At 37.8% G+C, this 19,218-nt stretch overlaps 2 protein-coding genes across 2 annotated transcripts in view; one reads left to right on the forward strand and one right to left on the reverse strand.

The window, feature by feature from the left end:
• LOC128657184 (sialidase-4-like) overlaps positions 1-1,778 on the forward strand; it is a 68,658-nt gene extending 66,880 nt beyond the window's left edge. Inside the window, exons 3-4 of the mRNA XM_053711433.1 lie at positions 688-1,108; positions 1,322-1,778. Of these exons, the coding sequence (XP_053567408.1) occupies positions 688-1,108; positions 1,322-1,778 (878 nt within the window). The remainder of the gene's footprint in view (positions 1-687; positions 1,109-1,321) is intronic.
• TM4SF19 (transmembrane 4 L six family member 19) overlaps positions 447-19,218 on the reverse strand; it is a 44,454-nt gene continuing 25,682 nt past the window's right edge. The window contains exons 5-6 of the mRNA XM_053708969.1: positions 11,636-11,685; positions 447-1,196 (exon numbers count right to left, since the gene is read on the reverse strand). Coding sequence (XP_053564944.1) covers positions 11,665-11,685 — 21 coding nt within the window. The 3' untranslated portion in view covers positions 447-1,196; positions 11,636-11,664. The remainder of the gene's footprint in view (positions 1,197-11,635; positions 11,686-19,218) is intronic.

Below are 19,218 nucleotides of genomic sequence, written 5' to 3' on the forward strand. Positions count from 1 at the left end.
TGCCCGTGATGCGCTTATGAAAATTAAGACCCACTCAGTAGAGCCAGGAGCGGCGGTCAGGATAATTGCATTTTTGAATATAATATCTCTGCAATAGTTTGATTTATAAACTTTGGCGCTAAGCTAATGTTATATAATTCTGCACATAGTGTAACATTAGTGTAACATTATTTCATAGGTTTGCTGTCCCTTTAACCTGTCCACCACCTAAAAGGTGGCATATTGAAATTATCCCTATCTGAGCGAGAAAGTGACGGCATTACTTGTGAAATGCTTATTCAATGATAAATGAAGACAGCATATGCTGTGCACTCACAGTAATGTCCAGTTGACATAATTTGCATAATTTGCTACTGCAAAAAATGTCCGCTTGGCCCTTATTAAATGGAGCCAATTGTCTTTACAATGCAAAACACACATTTTCAAAAAAGAAAACCAACACAAAATATGTAATGATTTTTTATTATTTTTCTAGATTTAATATCTAATTCTATAAAAAAAATATCATATAAATATGTTCTTTATGACTAATGTCAATATTATTTACACATTGTTGTGTTTCAGATTGGGGGCAGTAGCTGAACACAGTTATCATGCAATTCAGAATTTTCAATGTTAGAGAATGGAATTAACAATATATAGATAATTAATAAATTATTATTGTATGCATATCTCTATTTCTTTCAGACTGGGCCACTTTTGCCCTGGGACCAGGTCATGGTATTCAGTTAAAAACTGGGCGTCTCCTTGTTCCGGCATATACATACCACATCAGCTGTAGAAATTGTTTTGGGAAGTTGTGCCAGACCACACCTCGAGCTTTTGCATTCCGAAGTGATAATCATGGTCAAAGCTGGATGTTTGGAGAACTAATTCCAAATTTGCAGACAGTAGAGTGCCAGCTGGTATCAGTCGATGAAGAAGATGGCTCCAACCTCCTGTACTGCAATGCCAGAAGCTCCCTAGGATATAGGGTACAAGCTTTGAGTTATGATGATGGTGCAGTATTTCAACCAGGACAGCTTGTTGAGAAGTTAATGGAGACGGCCAATGGTTGCCATGGAAGTGTCATTGGTTTTCCAGCCCCACTGGGCTTTCTTTCTAGATTGTATCCAAGAAATATGGTTACCAGTGAATCAGATGAAAGTAAGCTCTTCTCTAAGCAGCCAGGAATATCACACCAGCACAAAACAATGCTGAAAGTCCAAGAGAAATACAATCAGCATGGAAACCAATTCAAACAATATGCAACAAAAATGAGCAAAAGATGTAGTTTGATGCCAATGCTTGGTGTGGATGGCTATTGTGACAATACCTGCAGTATGTTTAGTCATTCTGAAAAAATTTTAAAGTTGGAAAATATACAGATGTGGACAGAGATTCTTTCCAGGACAAAGCTAGACTTTCAGGTTCCAACCTGGGTTCTATATTCCCATCCTACCAATGCTAGGTCACGTGTCAATCTAGGAGTCTTTCTCAGTCCATATCCTAAGGATGCAGATAGCTGGACTGGCCCATGGGTCATTTATGAGGGGCCAAGTGCATATTCAGACCTGGCATACCTAGAGTTGCCACCTGGTGAAGCTGATCTACCTGAATCCCCACCAGTCATTGCCTTTGCTTGTTTATATGAGAATGGCCTTATATCCCCCTATGAGCAGATATCATTTAGCATCTTCACCCTTTATGAAGTCATCCAGAGCCTACCTCCTAATCCTAGCAACTTTAAAAAGATAAAAAACGAGAGTAGGATGAGAGAGCGGTGTACAACTTTTTAATGTTCAAGATATTGTTGGAGCACACATTGGGTACTAACGTATTATTAGAATTCCATTTAGAACATAAACCATATTGTATTGAGTTAAACTTAAAAAAATATAATGAAGCCTGTATCAAGGTAAGCAATCCCCGACACATTTTACACTCCTATTGGCGTTTTATTAAAGGGATATGAAACCCACATTTTTTCTTTCATGATTCAGATAGAGCATACAGTTTTAAACAACTTTCCAATTTACTTCTATTATTTAATTTACTTCATTCTCTTGGTATATTTTGTTTAAAAGCATATCTTGATAGGCTCTGGAGCATGGAGCTAGCTGCTGATTGGTGGCTGAACGTGTATGCCGATTTTTATTGGCTTACAAATGTTTTCAGTCAGCTGCCGGGAGTGCATTGTTGAATCTTCAATACAATATACCAAGAGCATGAAGCAAAATTGATAAGTTGGTTAAAAATGTATAATCTATCTGAATCATGAAAGAAACATTTGGGTTTAATGTCCCTTTAAACCAGAGCTTTCCAAACTTTTTATGTTGGTGACACACTTTTTAGACCTACATCATTTCGCGACACAGTAATTCAGTTGTACTAGCAAACAGGAGGTTAAACTAACTTGTTTTAAGAGATACGGACACATACATTAATTATATAATAATGAAATGTATTTACAAGTAACCGTATGTATGTGCAAGAATTAAAAAAAAGTTTAATAACATCAATAGCTACTTGCTAGTTTAATGGGATGTATGAGGTTGATGGGATGAACACAATTTCTAAATATTTGGTGGAATATTAGATAAAGACACTCGCATTTCATCATCAAGCATTTCTTAAGCTTCCCCTTCCTATCCATATATCAAGAGCAGGAGCAGCAATGCACTACTGGGAGCTAGTTGCACAAAAACCCCACTGACTTCAGCTCAGCATTTAAGCTGTAGCCCTCAGAGCTCGGTGAGTCCGATTGACTACTGCCCGCGCTGCAAACACACTGCTCTCCCACTCCCTGACTACACATGCAGTCACGAGCCAATTAAGGAGACTACACGTGCAGTCAGGAGCCAATGTGCCACCAATGGGAATAGTTTCAGTTTCCACTGAGCTGAGCCAATAGGTTAAGATGATCTGTATCCCTCTAGGTATCAATGACGTGTCAACCATGTGATATGCGTAGCAGGCAGGCGGAAAGTCAGAAACCAAAAAAAAAAAATTTGTGCTGAAGCAGGGACACACCTACACACTGCTGCCGACACACAGTTTGGAAAGCACTGCTTTAAACAATAGGATAAGCTGATTTGAGGTAAATGTCAAGCCCACAATTGGTATTCAGAGACCAAGTAAGGTAGAACAGGGTAAATAAATAAGTAAAATTACTTAGAAACAGTTCACATTTTCTCAGCAAACAGAGAAACAAGCTGCCTTTTTAGGGGAATGTCCTTGCAGAGGCAAAGAGGAGAGAGTCAAAAGAGCAAATATACACAGAAGGTTCTACTCTTATGGCCTAAAGGTTATGTGATAAAAACATTCAATAGCTGTGAGAAAAACTGAGAGATCTATCATATTTAATTAAATCAACCAAACATCCTTGTAATAGCAAAAAATTAAAAACATTCATGATTTCTCACTTTATGCATTTCCAAAGTTGTTATAAATTCTAAAAAAATTAAATGTATGAATGAATGTTTGAAGATCAAATAAATCATCAATTAAAGTGACAGTTTACTCAAAAATGTTCTCCCCTTTAATTTGTTCCCAATGATCCACTTTACCTGCTGGAGTGTTATAAATTGTTTACAAGTCTTTCCTTTACCCTTATATTGGCATCTGAAATAGTTGATTTAGCCTGTGGTATCCCCACCTATTCTGAAAGTTTATGGCCTTAGGTCCAAGCTATAGATGTAAACACAGCCAGCAGAAGAAATTACACTCCCAGTGGGGTATAGAGGAGATAAGGTAATATTATGTTAATTTTCCATTGTTCTCTCCTAGTATTGGTCTTTGGTATATAGACAGATATAAGATAAAGAAACATTTATATGTACAAAAAATAATGTATTTCTTGTGGAAACCATGTTATGGGTGCAAGGAATTTTATAACCATAAATGGATATTCCTTTCTTGAATAAAACTACTTTTTCTTTTCATGCTGTTGAGTTATATCCCTGATCAATATCACAGATGTGGAAGTGCACAAATCAGTTATGCACAAACCTGCATTTCCTGTTATTTCCTATATTAATTTAAAAAGTTTTTTCAAATGCTAACATTTTTTAATGTGTAAAGGATAATTCCTGCACATTTTTATGCATAATAGAACATTTGAGGTTTAACACCCCTTTAAGGGAAACCTACGGCTAGATTACAAGTTATATCGGTAAAAACTTGCGGGGCTAACGCTCCTTTTTTTTCCAGTGCTTACTTTAAACAACGCTGGTATTACAAGTTTTCTGAATGGCTGCGTTAGCCTCAGAAAAGTGAGCGTTGAGCAAAATGTAGCTCCACTTCTACCTGTAATACCAGCGTTGCTTACAGCAGCGGTAAGCTGTAAAAACGTGCTTGTGCACAATTTCCCCATAGGATACAATGGGGCTGAGCTGGCTGAAAAAAAACCTAACACCTGCAAAAAAGCAGCGTTCAGCTCTTAACGCAGCCCCATTGTTTCCTATGGGGAAACACTTTCTAAGTCTACACCTAACACCCTAACATGAACCCCGAGTCTAAACACCCCTAACCTTACACTTATTAACCTCTAATCTGCCGCCCCCAACTTCGTTGCCACCTGCATTATACTATTAACGCCTAATCTGCTGCTCCAGACACCGCCGCCCCTTACATTATCTCTATGAACCCCTAATCTGCTGCACCTAACATCGCCGACACCTACATTATAGTTAGTAACCCCCAATCTGCCGCCCCCAACGTCGCCCCCACCTACCTACACTTATTAACCCCTAATCTGGTGACCGGACATCGCCGCCACTATAATAAACGTATTAACCCCTAAACCGCCGCCCCCCCAAACGTCAGCGCCACCTACCTACAATTATTAACCCCTAATCTCCCGCCCCCAACGTCGCCGCTACTATAATAAATAATAAATTAACCCCTAAACCTAAGTCTAACCCTAACCCTAACACCCCCCAAAAAGTTAAATCTATTTTTAATAAAGCTAAATAAAATTTCTAAAATTAAATACATTAATCCTATTTAAAACTAAATACTTACCTATAAAATAAACCCTAATATAGCTACAATATAACTAATAGTTACATGGTAGCTATTTTAGGATTTATATTTATTTTACAGGTAACTTTGTATTTATTTTAACTAGGTACAATAGCTATTATATAGTTAATAACTATTTAATAGCTACCTAGTTAAAATAATTACAAAATTACCTGTAAAATAAATCCTAACCTAAGTTACAAATACACCTAACACTGCACTATCAATAAATTAATTAAATAAATTAACTGCAATTATCTGGATGGATCGGATGACCACTTGTGCCCGGCTGCGTGAACACGGCTCAAGGTAGGGTGATCTTCAATGTGGTAGTGTTAGAATTTTTTAAGGGGTAATTGGGTGGGTTTTAGAGTAGGGGTGTGTGGGTGGTGGGTTGTAATGTTGGGGGGGGGTTGTATTTGTTTTTTTACAGGTAAAAGAGCTGATTACTTTGGGGCAATGCCCCGCAAAAAGCCCTTTTAAGGACTGGTAAAAGAGCCGATTACTTCGTAATTTAGTTTAGGATAGGGATTTTTATTATTTTGGGGGGCTTTTTTATTTTATTAGGGGGCTTAGATTAGGTGTAATTAGTTTAAAATTCTTGTAATATTTTTTTATTTTTTGTAATTTAGTGTTTGTTTTTTTGTAATATAGTTTAGTTTATTTAATTGTATTTTATGTTAGATAATTGTAGTTAATTTATTTAATTAATTTATTGATAGTGTAGTGTTAGGTGTATTTGTAACTTAGGTTAGGATTTATTTTACAGGTAATTTTGTAATTATTTTAACTAGGTAGCTATTAAATATTTATTAACTGTTTAATAGCTATTGTACCTAGTTAAAATAAATACAAAGTTGCCTGTAAAATAAATATAAATCCTAAAATAGCTACCATGTAACTATTAGTTATATTGTAGCTATATTAGGATTTATTTTATAGGTAAGTATTTAGTTTTAAATAGGATTAAAGGGACAGTCTACACCAGAATTTTTATTGTTTTAAAAGATAGATAATCCTTTTATTACCCATTTCCCAGTTTTGCATAACCAACACAGTTATAATAATATACTTTTAACCTCTGTGATTATCTTGTATCTAAGCCTCTGCAAACTGCCCCTTTTTTCAGTTCTTTTGACATACTTGCAGTCTAGCCAATCAGTGCCTGCTCCCAGATTACTTAACGTGCACGAGCACAGTGTTATCTATATGAAATATGTGAACTAACACCCTCTAGTGGTGAAAAACTGTTAAAATGCAATCTGAAAGAGGTGGGCTTCAAGGTATAAGAATTTAGCATATGAACCTCCTAGGTTAAGCTTTCAACTAAGAATACCAAGAGAACAAAGCAAAATTGGTGATAAAAGTAAATTGGAAAATTGTTTAAAATTACATGCTCTATCTGAATCATGAAAGTTTATTTTGGCCTAGACTGTCCCTTTAATTTATTTAATTTTAGAAATTTTATTTAGATTTATTAAAAATAGATTTAACTTTGGGGGGTGTTAGGGTTAGACTTAGGTTTAGGGGTTAATAACTTTATTATAGTAGCGGCGACGTTGGGGGCGGGAGATTAGGGGTTAATAATTGTAGGTAGGTGGCGGCGACGTTGGGGGGGGGCAGATTAGGGGTTAATAAAATTTATTATGTTTGCGAGGCGGGAGTGCAGCGGTTTAGGGGTTAATACATTTATTATAGTGGCGGCGATGTCCAGTCGGCAGATTAGGGGTTAATATGTGTAGGTAGGTGGCGGCGGCGTTGGGGGGGGGCAGATTAGGGGTTAATAAATATAATGTATGTTTCGGCGATGTTAGGGGCAGCAGATTAGGGGTTCATAGGTATAATGTAGGTGGAGGCGATGTCCGGTCGGCAGATTAGGGGTTAAATATTTTTATTATAGTGTTTGCGATTTGGGGGGGCCTCGGTTTAGGGGTTCATAGTTAGTTTATTGGTGTTAGTGTACTTTGTAGCACTTTAGTTAAGAGCTTTATGTTCCGGTGTTAGCCCATAAAACTCTTAACTACTGACTTTTATATGCGGTAGGAGTCTTGGAGGTAGAGGCTGTACCGCTCACTTTCTCCAAGACTTGTAATACCAACGTTAGGCAAATCCCATTAAAAAGATAGGATGCGCAATTGACGTAAGGGGATTTGCGGTAACCAAAAGTTGCGGAAGAAAAGTGAGCGGTACACCTGTACCTGCCATACTCTTAATACCAGCAGGCGTTAAAAAGCAGCGTTAGGACCCCTTAAAGCTGCTTTTTAAAGCTAACGCAGAACTCGTAATCTAGGCGCTAGACTTTTCACTAGTTTGTTGTCTTGTCTATTAACCCATTGGCTTGCTATATTGTGTGTCTTGGCCCTCTCTACCTTACATTTAATGTGATACATGTGGTACTTATTCATGCAGGAACATGGTTTACGTTTTTTACAAATATGAAGGCATGTGTCATTTTTCATTTTACAACTAATACATATACTCTATAAAATGCCTTGTTGCTGCATAATTTGTTCAAATAGTAAACTTTGTTCCTTATTTAGTTGTTAAAATAATATTAGCCATCTCATTCAGGCACCCGACATGCAAATATTAATATTTTACATTTCAATGTTCTTCACATAGCAGAATGTGTTCTATTTATTCATAAATACAGAAATATATTTATTTATTAATAAATAGAACATATTCTGTTTTGCACAAATATATATATATATATATATATATATATATATATATAATATATATACAGTATATATTGATGTGATGGAAGAAGCGCATTCCCACTCGCTGAAAAGACAAATACCAGGGTGCAAAATATTTTAAATACATTCAGTCCAGCAATTGCACTCTCTGGATTTAAAGCACAGCAAATTTTATTGTTGTCAACGTTTTCGGAGCATTCACTCCTTCCTCAGTCTATATTTATATATATATAAAGATAGATAGATGATTATATATAAGTATATATATATATATATATATATATATATATATATATATATATATATATATATATGAATATCAATTTATAAATACATTCTAGATTGTAAGCTCCCACGGGAATAGGGCCCTCAATTCCTCCTGTATGTGTTTGTAACATTTTGTCTTGTCTCTTACAAGTTTGATATCATTGTTTTATTTACATGAATTGTACCCATGGAGAGCGCTGCGGAATATGTTGGCGCTTCATAAATAAAGTATAATAATAATAATAATAACATATATACAGAATATTGGAATGTCAAATATTTACTGTAAATACACAAACACTTTATTAAAAATGTTTATTGCATAAATATGATTTTACATGTTTTCATCTACTCCCTTTTTTTCCAATACCTGAGACCTTATATCTTTGAGCCCTTATAACTTTTTTGTGCAATATTTTTTTTTTAACTTTTTTAGATGGTGTTATTATGTAACTGTATATTATAATGTATTTTTGATGTGATTTGTGACACTTTATAGTTTCGCAAAACAAGTAACCACAGCACTAAGGTCAACCCGACACGCGTTAACTTCAATTGTGCTCAATTTACGTGCAAAAAAACCTGACGCTGCAAACACCCTCAATAAACCCCTTTTCCCTTGTGCGTAACTATTAGCGCTCCACTCGTAATCTACCCCTTAGTGTGTTCCTATAATGCTATAACATTGTCTATGCAGGCTTTTTAACAAGAGTATATAGTGTTATATAAACATAAAATGCCCTTTGTACATATGGGGTTAAATGTTTGTAAAGTACATAGTTTACTGTCCCTCCTTAGAACCAGCAGTGAGCATGAACTAACCTTAGGAGCAGCAAATCCCAGGAATGCACAGGCTGACAGTTCTGCCCTCTTAAAGACACTGGCTACTTGTAGAAGTTTGAGAAAAGCACAGCCAGCAGCCAAAATAGAAAGAAAACTGCTGTTTCACTGCACAGTCTGCTCCATCAGTCCTCTACATGGGACCTATAGTTAGCAGTGAATACAAGCCCCGCCCCCACGCAGGAAGTGTGCAGCAGTGCAGAGAGGCAGAAACTTCTGGGGCACTAAGAGATTGCCTTCTGCCTCTTCTACTGCTGAAGTTACTTTCATGCTTAAAAGGCCATGATACCCAAATGTTGAAACACTTGAAAGTGATGCAGCATATCTGTAAAAAGCTGACTAGAAAATATCACCTGAACATCTCTATGTAAAAAAGAAAGATATTTTACCTCAAAATGTCCTAAGTATTCAAACCCCATTGCAAAGGACTTTAAGCAGCAAATCAGTATGCCTGTCCCGGGACAGTGAAGGGAGTAAGCTTTGTGAAAACTCATGTTATTTCCCTATTCAGTTTAAGGAAGTTTACTATGAAATCTCATGAGAGTTAAGTGAAATCTCAAGAGATCACAGTAAAAGAGGTCATGACCTAAGCACTGCTGTTGCTGATTGGCTGCTGTTCATTTCTTCATTATTATTTTTTTACCTGTAGCTGGACAACAGCTGAGTATAACTTTTTACACAGAACTTTGCTGAGCTGAGGAAATTGTGAGGTAAAATATCTTCCTTTTTTACATAGAGATGCTCAGCTGATATTTTCCTGTCAGCTTTTTTACAGTTATACTGCATCAGTTTCAAGTGATTTAGCATATGAGAATTATGTCCCTTTAAAATTGTGCCTGGCTGGCATGGGAACTATAATAGCCATCATGCCATGCACAAATTAAAGTTAGAAGGAAGTTGCAGCAATTCAATTTATTTTGCATAATATAGGTCTGCTGCAGGCCCCCTAAGTCCATTGGACCCCTGACTAGAGTGACCCCTGTCATCCCTGATGTGCAGCAAAAATACCCCCTTGTAAGTAACAACTGATCTGAAGTTTGTGTCAATTTTGCAGCGGAATTCTGGTGTTTATGTCCAGCATTTAGATTAATATTTGGACTCTTTGCAGTTATAACACAAAATGTATTGACTTTCAAATCTTTTTCTAATTATTGTCCTCTTGTGTTCATGTATTGTTAATTATAGGAGTTTATGTATTCTGACATTTAATGAACATCACATAAATTGAAGTGTGCATAATTTTCCACTGTCTAATGTGCCTAATATAAGCACATTTCTTTCTCTTTATTATGTTACTTATTTTTTTATTTTTGCTATCTCTTATCTTTTTTTCCTCAATAAAGGAATATTCGGCAAATGGGTTAAACACATAGGTAAAATCACACTCAGGAGGCGCAAGCATTGCATTTCCATAGCCAAACACAGCTGGTCATTGAAGGCGTTGTGTGACTGCTGACATTCTCTTGGTGTTATGTGTACTTTCACAAGAAAAGTGACAACACACACAGGAGGAATCCTTATGAAGTCTATTTAATGATATTGGTTTTTTTCAGTGTCGGATACTAAAATGTCTTATTAAAAAGGTTTTTGTGCATGTGAGTATAGTGGTCCTGTTGAAATAAACATTGAATGGATTTTTTAGTAGCTATGTAGAAGTAAAGTAGAAAGGTGATGCTTAAAGGGACATGAAACCCAACATTTTTCTTTCATTATTCAGATAGAGAATACAATTTTTCAAAAGTTTTCAATTTACTTCTATTATCAAATTTGCTTTGTTTTCATGTTATTCTTTGTTGAAGAGATACCTAGGTAGGTAACGTGCACATGCCTGAAGCACTACATGACAGCAATCTATAACATTATTGGAAAAAACGCTTCTATATAGTGCTGCAGACACGTGCACACTCTTGAGCTTACATCCCAGCTTTTCAACAAAGGATAACAAGAAAACATAGAAAATCTGATAATATAAGTAAATTGGAAAGATTTTTCAAATTGTATGCTCTATCTGAATCATGAAAGAAAATGTTTTGGGTTTTATGTCCCTTTAATTGGAAATGTTTTACTTTATTGTTCCTTTAAAGGGACATGAAACTCCACATTGTTTTTTTATGATATAGCATGTGATTGAAAACAACTTTTTAAGTTTCCTCTATAAATTATGTAATTTGCTTCAGTCTCTTGGTATTCTTAGTTGAAAAGCATACCTAGGTAAGCTCAGGAGCAGTGGTGACCACTGGCAGCTAGCTGCTGATTGCTGGCTTTACATATATGCCTCTTGTCATTGATTCACCACATGAGAAAGAAGCTTTTTTGATAATACTAGTAAATAGGCAAAGTTGTTTAAAATCAAATGCTCTATCTGAATCATGAAAGAAAAACTATGTGTTTCATGTCCCTTTAAAGGGACAGTAAACCTTAAAAATAATGTTATATAATTCTGCACATAGTGCAGAATTATATAACATTATTTAGGTGCTATAGCCATAAAAGCATTTTTTACCGTTTAATTTGCTAAAATACGGCGCTTTTACAGACCCGCTCTCTGCTCTCTGCTGAGCGGGTCTGTAATTTTTAGTCAGCGCATCGGGCCAGCTGTATAGTCGCAGCCCGGCCCGACCGCGCCATAAGACTAAGTGCAGCTCGCTCCTGTCACTTTCTTTAGATCACAATTCAGCTGTATTGGCTTGTGTATGTGTCAACTGCAGTTTCAGTTTAACAAATCCGTGATAGCTCCTCATTATTGTCTTTTCTTTTTTTTATGCCCTTGTTTAGATTATAAAAAAAAATCAATAATAAAAAATGATTGGAAACAATATTACCTGCATTGTAACTTCCATAATGTAATTGCTTATACATCAGATGGTCCAGTCTGTAAAATAAAGAAATAGATTTGTATTACAACAGGTGCCCATGATAAAACAGATTCTGTAACATACTTAGGGAATTACAGACCACTGAATTTTTACTCCAGTCTTATTTCACCAGAACAGATTCTATAGCAATATTTATTTAGCTTTAGTATACAAAAATGAATTTCAAGTTCAACAATGGTCTGACTGCTTTGACTTTATTTCAATGTATTTAGAATTTACTTTGAGTTCTTACTCTAGCACATTGTTATAAAAATCTAAACAGATTGTTAGAGATGCTGAACCCAATTTTTTTCTTTAATGATTCAGATAGAGCATGCAATTTTAAGCAATTTTCTAATTTACTCCTATCAGCAATTTTTCTTCATTCTATTAGTATCTTTATTTAAAAAAGCAGGAATTTAAGTTTATGAGCCGGCACATCTTTGGTTCAGTACCTGGGTTCCACTTGCTGATTGGTGGCTAAAAAATGTGGGTTCAGTATCCTTTTAACTAATTATCCAGTGATTATTGTTGTCAACACCAGGTGTAGAAATTCTTCTAATTTTTCAACTAGCATCATAATTAGGTCTAGTTTCCATCTATGTGATAAAGTTTGCAAACTGGTGATTAAAACATTTATCTCCATTAAAGTCTATGGAGAATTTTTATGTTACCATCAGTTTCCAAACTTTACCACCTCAATGGAAATTAGGCCATAATAGGTGAGGTTGAAAAAATGCAAAACATAAATTGAGTTTAACCTTTTCATATCCTCTTTTATCCATGTTTTTATAATACAAATCATGCCAAGTGAATTAAATGTAATACATTTAAAAAGACTACCCATTTAACACAAGCGATCATAAATCAGAATTGTGTTTTTGTCCAAAAATATATCTAAGCACTTTTATAGTTTTGTTTTTTTAATAACATTTTTATCATTTACTTATACCGCTCAGAAAAAAGAAAATTCCATTAAAGATATATCCATTCATTTATCTTAATAGTTCACTTTAATTGCTCCCTGTGTAAAAAAATGATTGATTGAACTAGTAAAAGTGTATTTATAACAACAATTGTATTATGTGCTTGTGTGCTTTCAAAAAGTACAATTCTGGAAAACTTGAAAATGAATTGTTATAAATTTGCTCTTTTTTTACTGGATAGAATTTTAATTATAAATTATGTTTACAAAAAAAAAAAAGTCTGCTGTAAACTCTGGAATCTTGGTGTCAGATTGATTGACAGGTTAGTGGCTGAACTGTGTAAACACACAAATAAGCAAGGGTTCTGCAAGCTGTACTGGGTGTGTTCACAATCTTGAAAAGACTAAAGCAGTATTTTCTTAAAGGGACTCTGTTAGAAATGGGGTCTCTAGTTGGCAGTCGGTTTGCACCCTGTCCAAGTAGGGACCCTCACTCTAGTTAGGATAAGGGAGATACCCGCTCAGATAACCCCTGCTCACCCCCTTGGTAGCTTGGCACGAGCAGCAGGCTTATCTCAGAAGCAATGTGTAAAGAATTTGCACATAACACGCAGTAACACAGTGAAAACACTACAAAAGGGCACCACACCAGTTTTAGAAAAAGATAGCCAATATTTAACTATTTAAAACAAGACCAAATACGATAAAAATCCAGCATACAGTAATAAAAATATGAATGCTGCAAGATGTATTCAAAAACACAGTTCCGTGCAGTCGATAGCTCCACCTGGGGCTATCACGGCGTCGTGATACACAAAACCAACAGTTCAGGCCGGCCGCGGCGGCGCGGGCCAGCTACGGTGTCGGAAAGACCCGCAAAGAGTACCTTGGATTTGCAGGGCGTCGTGATCCTTGCGGTGAGCTCCGGAGAGCGGCGTCGCCTCCAGAGTTGGTGCAGGAGTCATCGGGCCCTTGGTGTTCACACGCGTTGCGGATCGAACTCCGGGGCTGATGAAGTCAGATGCGCCGGCGTCGGGGCTGTGGTGCGAAGTGGGGCGATGCGACGTATGGTGCCCACAGGTTACGGTGCAGGCAGCGGCTCGGTGATGGCGTCCAGCGGCATCGGTGAGACCAGGGCTGCGGTTTAGGGAGGTGCAAAGTGCGGTGTCCACAGGTCACGGTGCAGGCAGGGATGCCTGGTGACGACACTGGAGTCAATGGTGCTGGCGTCGGGGGGCCCGGGCTGCGGGACGGGACGGTGCTCTGTGCACCTCACGAGCGGTGTCCACAGGCCACGGTGCAGGCAGCGGCGCCGGTGTCAGCAGGAGTGGTGTCGTCGGGGATGCCCAGGCTGCGGTGTGAGCAGGCGATGCCAGAGTGCGGGGCCCAAAGGTCACGGTGTAAGCAGGGGCTCGGTGAAGTCGTCAACTGACGGCGTCTGTGAGACCAGGGTCGCGGTGCGAAGCGGGGCAATGCAGCTCCGTGCAGCGTCGACAAGTCACGGTGCAGGCCAGCGGCATCGCAGTGATTTCTCCTCTTGAACAGCACAAAACACACAGTTCCCAGTGCTGCAGGTCGAGGAAACTGAAGTCTTTGGTGTCCCTGAGACTTCCAACAGGAGGCAAGCTCTACTCCAAGCCCTTGGAGAACTTTCTCAAGCAGGACACACAGCAAAGTTTATCCTTTGCACTCTTTTCAGGCAGAAGCAGCAACTGCAGGCCAGTCCAGCAAAGCAACACAGCAAAGGGTCAGTACTCCTCCTCCAGCTCTTCAGCTCTTCTCCTTCTCCTTGCAGAGGTTCCTCGTGAGTCCAGCAAGATCCTAGGAAGATTCCAGAAAGATTCTAAAGTCTGTAGTTTTGGGTGCTCTTCTTATACCCGTTTTGGCCTTTGAAGTAGGTTTACTTCAAAGAAGATTCTCACTTGCTTGTGAAATCCTGCCTTGCCCAGGCAAGGCCTCAGGCACACACCAGGGGGTTGGAGTCTGCAGTGTGTGAGGGCAGGCACAGTCCTTTCAGGTGTGAATGACCACTCCTCCCCTCCCTCCTAGCAGAGATGGCTCATCAGGAAATGCGGGCTACACCCCAGCTCCCTTTGTGTCACTGTCTAGTGAGAGGTGCAAACAGCCCAACTGTCAAACTGACCCAGACAGGGAATCCACAAACAAGGCAGAGTCACAGAATGGTTTAAGCAAGAAAATGCTCACTTTCTAAAAGTGGCATTTTCGAACACACAATCTCAAAACCAACTTTACTAAAAGATGTATTTTTAAATTGTGAGCTCAGGGACCCCAAACTCCACCTGTCCATCTGCTCTCAAAGGGAATCTACGCTTTAATCATTTATAAAGGTAGCCCCCATGTTAACCTATGAGAGAGATAGGTCTTGCAACAGTGAAAACCGAATTTGGCAGTATTTCACTGTTAGGACATATAAACCATATTACTATATGTCCTACCTTAACCATACACTGCACCCTGCCCATGGGGCTACCTAGGGGTGTCTTACATGTAAGAAAAGGGAAGGTTTAGGCCTGGCAAGTGGGTACACTTGCCAAGTCGAATTGGCAGTTGAAAACTGCACACACAGACACTGCGGTGGCAGGTCTGAGACATGATTACAGGGCTACTTATGTGGGTGGCACAACCAGTGCTGCAGGCCCACTAGTAGCATTTGATTTACAGGCCATGGACACCTCTAGTGCACTTTACTAGGGACTTACCAGTAAATCAAATATGCCAATCATGGATAAACCAATCAACAGTACAATTTACCTAGGGGGCACTTGCACTTTAGCACTGATTAGCAGTGGTAAAGTGCACAGAGACAATAAACCAGCAAAAACAGAGTCCAAAACCAGGAGGTCAGAAGGTAAAAAGACAGGGGAGACACGCAAAAAAGCTGCCAGGTCTAACACACTCTGAACCCAAATTTTTTTCTTTTGTGATTTAGATAGAGCATGCAATTTTAAGCAACTTTCTAATTTACTCCTATTATCAATTTTTCTTCGTTCTTTTGCTATCTTTATTTGAAAAAGAAGGCATCTAAGCTTTTTTTGGTTAAAAACTCTGGACAACACTTTTTTATTGGTGGATTAATTTATCCACCAATCAACAAGGACAACCCAGGTTGTTCACCAAATATGGGCCGGCATCTAAACTTACATTCTTGCATTTCAAATAAAGATACAAAGAGTATGAAGAAAATGTGATAATAGGAGTAAATTATAAACTTTTATGATTCAGATAGACCATGCAAGTTTAAACAACTTTCCAATTTACTTCCATTAACAAAAAGTTCACAGTTTTTTTATATTAACACTATTTGAGTCACCAGCTCCTACTGAGCATGTGCAAGAATTAACAGAATACATGTATATGCAAGCCTGAGCACACCTAGGGTTACTCTTTAACAAAGGATACCAAGAGAACTAAGCAAAATTGATCATTGAAGCCAAACTAACTAAACCTATTAACCCCTAAAACGCTGGTCCTCACATCGCAACAACCTAAATTAAACTATATTAAAAATAGACCTAAATTAAAGTTACAAGTATTAAGTAACTACCTATTTAAAATAAATACAAACTTACCTGTGGAATAAAAATAAAACCTAAGCTAGCTACAATATAACTATTTACTAACTACCTAGTTAAAATAAATACAAACTTTCCTGTGAAATAAAAATAAAACCTAAGCTTACACTAATAAAACCTAACATTACAAAAATAAAAAACCTAACATTACAAAAAAAATTAAACTACAATTACAAAAAAATAAAAAAAAACTACCATTACAAAAAATAACAAATGAAATTATCCAAAATAATAAAAATTATTCCTATTCTAATATCCGGTTTAAAAAAAAAAAAAAAAAAAAAAAAAAAAAAAAAAACATAATTTATGTAAGAACTTACCTGATAAATTCATTTCTTTCATATTAACAAGAGTCCATGAGCTAGTGACGTATGGGATATACATTCCTACCAGGAGGGGCAAAGTTTCCCAAACCTTAAAATGCCTATAAATACACCCCTCACCACACCCACAAATCAGTTTAACGAATAGCCAAGAAGTGGGGTGATAAGAAAAAAAGTGCGAAGCATAAAAAATAAGGAATTGGAATAATTGTGCTTTATACAAAAAAATCATAACCACCACAAAAAAGGGTGGGCCTCATGGACTCTTGTTAATATGAAAGAAATGAATTTATCAGGTAAGTTCTTACATAAATTATGTTTTCTTTCATGTAATTAACAAGAGTCCATGAGCTAGTGACGTATGGGATAATGAATACCCAAGATGTGGATCTTTCCACACAAGAGTCACTAGAGAGGGAGGGATAAAATAAAGACAGCCAATTCCTGCTGAAAATAATCCACACCCAAAATAAAGTTTAATGAAAAACATAAGCAGAAGATTCAAACCGAAACCACTGCCTGAAGTACCTTTCTACCAAAAACTGCTTCAGAAGAAGAGAATACATCAAAATGGTAGAATTTAGTAAAAGTATGCAAAGAGGACCAAGTCGCTGCTTTGCAAATCTGATCAACTGAAGCTTCATTCCTAAACGCCCAGGAAGTAGAAACTGACCTAGTAGAATGAGCTGTAATCCTCTGAGGCGGAGTCTTACCTGATTTAACATAGGCAAGATGAATTAAAGATTTCAACCAGGATGCCAAAGAAATGGCAGAAGCTTTCTGGCCTTTTCTAGAACCAGAAAAGATGACAAATAGACTAGAAGTCTTTCGGAAAGATTTAGTAGCTTCAACATAATATTTCAAAGCTCTAACAACATCCAAAGAATGTAACGATTTTTCCTTAGAATTCTTAGGATTAGGACATAATGAAGGAACCACGATTTCTCTACTAATGTTGTTGGAATTCACAACCTTAGGTAAAAATTCAAAAGAAGTTCGCAACACCGCCTTATCCTGATGAAAAATCAGAAAAGGAGACTCACAAGAAAGAGCAGATAATTCAGAAACTCTTCTGGCAGAAGAGATGGCCAAAAGGAACAAAACTTTCCAAGAAAGCAATTTAATGTCCAATGAATGCATAGGTTCAAACGGAGGAGCTTGAAGAGCTCCCAGAACCAAATTCAAACTCCATGGAGGAGAAATTGACTTAATGACAGGTTTTATACGAACCAAAGCTTGTACAAAACAATGAATATCAGGAAGAATAGCAATCTTTCTGTGAAAAAGAACAGAAAGAGCAGAGATTTGTCCTTTCAAGGAACTTGCGGACAAACCCTTATCTAAACCATCCTGAAGAAATTGTAATATTCTCGGAATTCTAAAAGAATACCAAGAAAAATGATGAGTAAGACACCAAGAAATATAAGTCTTCCAGACTCTATAATATATCTCTCTAGATACAGATTTACGAGCCTGTAACATAGTATCAATCACAGAGTCAGAGAAACCTCTTTGACTAAGAATCAAGCGTTCAATCTCCATACCTTTAAATTTAAGGATTTCAGATCCGGATGGAAAAAAGGACCTTGCGACAGAAGGTCTGGTCTTAACGGAAGAGTCCATGGTTGGCAAGATGCCATCCGGACAAGATCTGCATACCAAAACCTGTGAGGCCATGCCGGAGCTATTAGCAGAACAAACGAGCATTCCCTCAGAATCTTGGAGATTACTCTTGGAAGAAGAACTAGAGGCGGAAAGATATAGGCAGGATGATACTTCCAAGGAAGTGATAATGCATCCACTGCCTCCGCCTGAGGATCCCGGGATCTGGACAGATACCTGGGAAGTTTCTTGTTTAGATGAGAGGCCATCAGATCTATCTCTGGAAGCCCCCACATTTGAACAATCTGAAGAAATACCTCTGGGTGAAGAGACCATTCGCCCGGATGCAACGTTTGGCGACTGAGATAATCCGCTTCCCAATTGTCTACACCTGGGATATGAACCGCAGAGATTAGACAGGAGCTGGATTCCGCCCAAACCGAAATTCGAGATACTTCTTTCATAGCCAGAGGACTGTGAGTCCCTCCTTGATGATTGATGTATGCCACAGTTGTGACATTGTCTGTCTGAAAACAAATGAACGATTCTCTCTTCAGAAGAGGCCAAAACTGAAGAGCTCTGAAAATTGCACGGAGTTCCAAAATATTGATCGGTAATCTCACCTCCTGAGATTCCCAAACTCCCTGTGCCGTCAGAGATCCCCACACAGCTCCCCAACCTGTGAGACTTGCATCTGTTGAAATTACAGTCCAGGTCGGAAGAACAAAAGAAGCCCCCTGAATTAAACGATGGTGATCTGTCCACCACGTTAGAGAGTGTCGAACAATCGGTTTTAAAGATATTAATTGATATATCTTCGTGTAATCCCTGCACCATTGGTTCAGCATACAGAGCTGAAGAGGTCGCATGTGAAAACGAGCAAAGGGGATCGCGTCCGATGCAGCAGTCATAAGACCTAGAATTTCCATGCATAAGGCTACCGAAGGGAATGATTGAGACTGAAGGTTTCGACAAGCTGTAATCAATTTTAGACGTCTCTTGTCTGTTAAAGACAGAGTCATGGACACTGAATCTATCTGGAAACCCAGAAAGGTTACCCTTGTTTGAGGAATCAAAGAACTTTTTGGTAAATTGATCCTCCAACCA

Source organism: Bombina bombina, chromosome 4 (genome assembly GCF_027579735.1).
Source record: "Bombina bombina isolate aBomBom1 chromosome 4, aBomBom1.pri, whole genome shotgun sequence".
In the NCBI taxonomy this organism is placed as follows: Eukaryota; Metazoa; Chordata; class Amphibia; order Anura; family Bombinatoridae; genus Bombina; species Bombina bombina.